Below are 1,531 nucleotides of genomic sequence, written 5' to 3'. Positions count from 1 at the left end.
AGAAAGAAATGAGCAGAGACGACCTAGCTACTGAGAGTGCTTGGAAACAAAATTTGACATTTTACATGAAATCTCCCTTTCTAACTTTTTTAAACTTCTACACTCACCCACACAACCCCACACCCTTATTTGATGGACCCTGACCCCTTTCTAATTTATGGAATTGCATTGTTGAAACTATGTAGAAGAACTTATTGAATTATTGAAATGATGTAGAAGATGACCACTTTCAACGTGAGATATATGGAACAAGATGCCATATAAAATGTTAAAAACATTTTGCAGAAGATGGTTAATTTTAACCATGTTATGTTGTATTACAAAGAGCTCTAGGAGGTAAAGGTTCATCAAGACATCAGTGGCAAACGAGCTAGAACCACCAACGTTTGGGCTTTTTGCGAGCCATTTCTTGGGTGTGCTTCACATGCAGGTGGTACAATAGAGCAGAGGCAAGAGCCACCACAAAGGCCATGACCACCCACACCATGCACCGTCTTTGTTTTCTCCACCACTCTTTGCATGAGGCCCAACCTCCACTCTTGTTGTTGGCATTAGGAATCCCACTGATATGATGAGTGCCCCCTCCACCCTTAGTCATGATGGTTTCCTTTGGTGGCATGGTTTTTTTTGTGGTATCACCTCCTTGACCTAATATTTGATGGTATCCGACCACCTCCACCTCTCTAATAGGGCCGGACGAGTGTAAATGCACGCCACCGACTAGGGCTTCGCGGTCCTTCAGACTGAGACTTGCTGATCGATCTTTAAACGAATTCCGTTTATTCGTAGCAGAAACACGTCTTTCTAAGGTGGTGGAAAACGTGTTGGACCTCGTCACCACCTGGACGATTAAATGCACGATGTTTTGAGGCAATTAATCACGATTAAACTCTCTAAATAATGATGCGATCCAATGCATGATGCGGCGGTTGAGGCAATCATTCAATATGGATTAAGGTTGTCTCATACTGTTTGTAGATGATTAGTGTTAATCCTCTTCGACCATTAACGGCGGGCACTCACTTTCCTTGCCGGCCCGCTGCTTGTTCCAAATTCACCCTCCTGCTCCACACCAGCGTGCTGCATTATCTACAACCCACGGACCTGCTAATTATTGTCGGTTAAGATAGAATTAATTCCATGCGGGATCGAGATTAGTCGGTTTAATCAGGCTTTAAAACGACGTACCTCTGTCCACGACCTTGTTGTGTTTTGGATTCGAGGATTAGTGGCTTCATTAAGGTGGCCTGCGATGCTTGCGAGGAAGGAAACAAAAGGTTATGCATGGTGCGTGCAAACAAGGATGCCAACATCCAAACGAGGTGGGAAAGGTCACCACCCTTTCGGTGTCCTGAATTGGTCAAGTTAGGCATCATATCATATCATATACATACAATGCAATACAATAAACATGCGTTCACATGGCCATTATACTTGTGTCTATGCACATGTATGCATGTTTCAAAATTCACATCACATTATACCAAATAGCACATGCTCTAAATGTTCATCACGATCGCTTTGCTTACCC

At 43.3% G+C, this 1,531-nt stretch overlaps 1 protein-coding gene across 1 annotated transcript; it reads right to left on the bottom strand.

Moving 5' to 3' along the window:
• Nucleotides 1-370: 370 nt before the first annotated feature.
• LOC147613823 (uncharacterized) lies at nt 371-1,306 on the bottom strand. Its single transcript, XM_086781313.1, has 3 exons — nt 1,189-1,306; nt 1,024-1,089; nt 371-841 (listed from the first exon to the last, which is right to left on the bottom strand). The coding sequence occupies exons 2-3, from the start codon at nt 1,084-1,086 to the stop codon at nt 371-373; spliced, it is 534 nt and encodes a 177-aa protein (XP_086637439.1). The 5' UTR covers nt 1,087-1,089; nt 1,189-1,306.
• Nucleotides 1,307-1,531: the final 225 nt, after the last annotated feature.

Source organism: Cibotium barometz, chromosome 43, assembly GCF_041138505.1.
Source record: "Cibotium barometz isolate CiBa-2024 chromosome 43, ASM4113850v1, whole genome shotgun sequence".
NCBI classification, from domain to species: Eukaryota; Viridiplantae; Streptophyta; class Polypodiopsida; order Cyatheales; family Cibotiaceae; genus Cibotium; species Cibotium barometz.
Note: the sequence above shows the minus strand (reverse complement) of the source record. Positions and strands in the feature narration are given on the sequence as shown.

Bases quoted from the DNA above. Each gene is read 5' to 3' on its own strand.
- LOC147613823 (XM_086781313.1), bottom strand. From the start codon at position 1,086: ATGCAGCACGCTGGTGTGGAGCAGGAGGGTGAATTTGGAACAAGCAGC. The intron at 842-1,023 runs GTGAGTGCCCGC...TTAATCGTCCAG, and splicing joins GCAGCGGGCCGGCAAGGAAA to GTGGTGACGAGGTCCAACAC.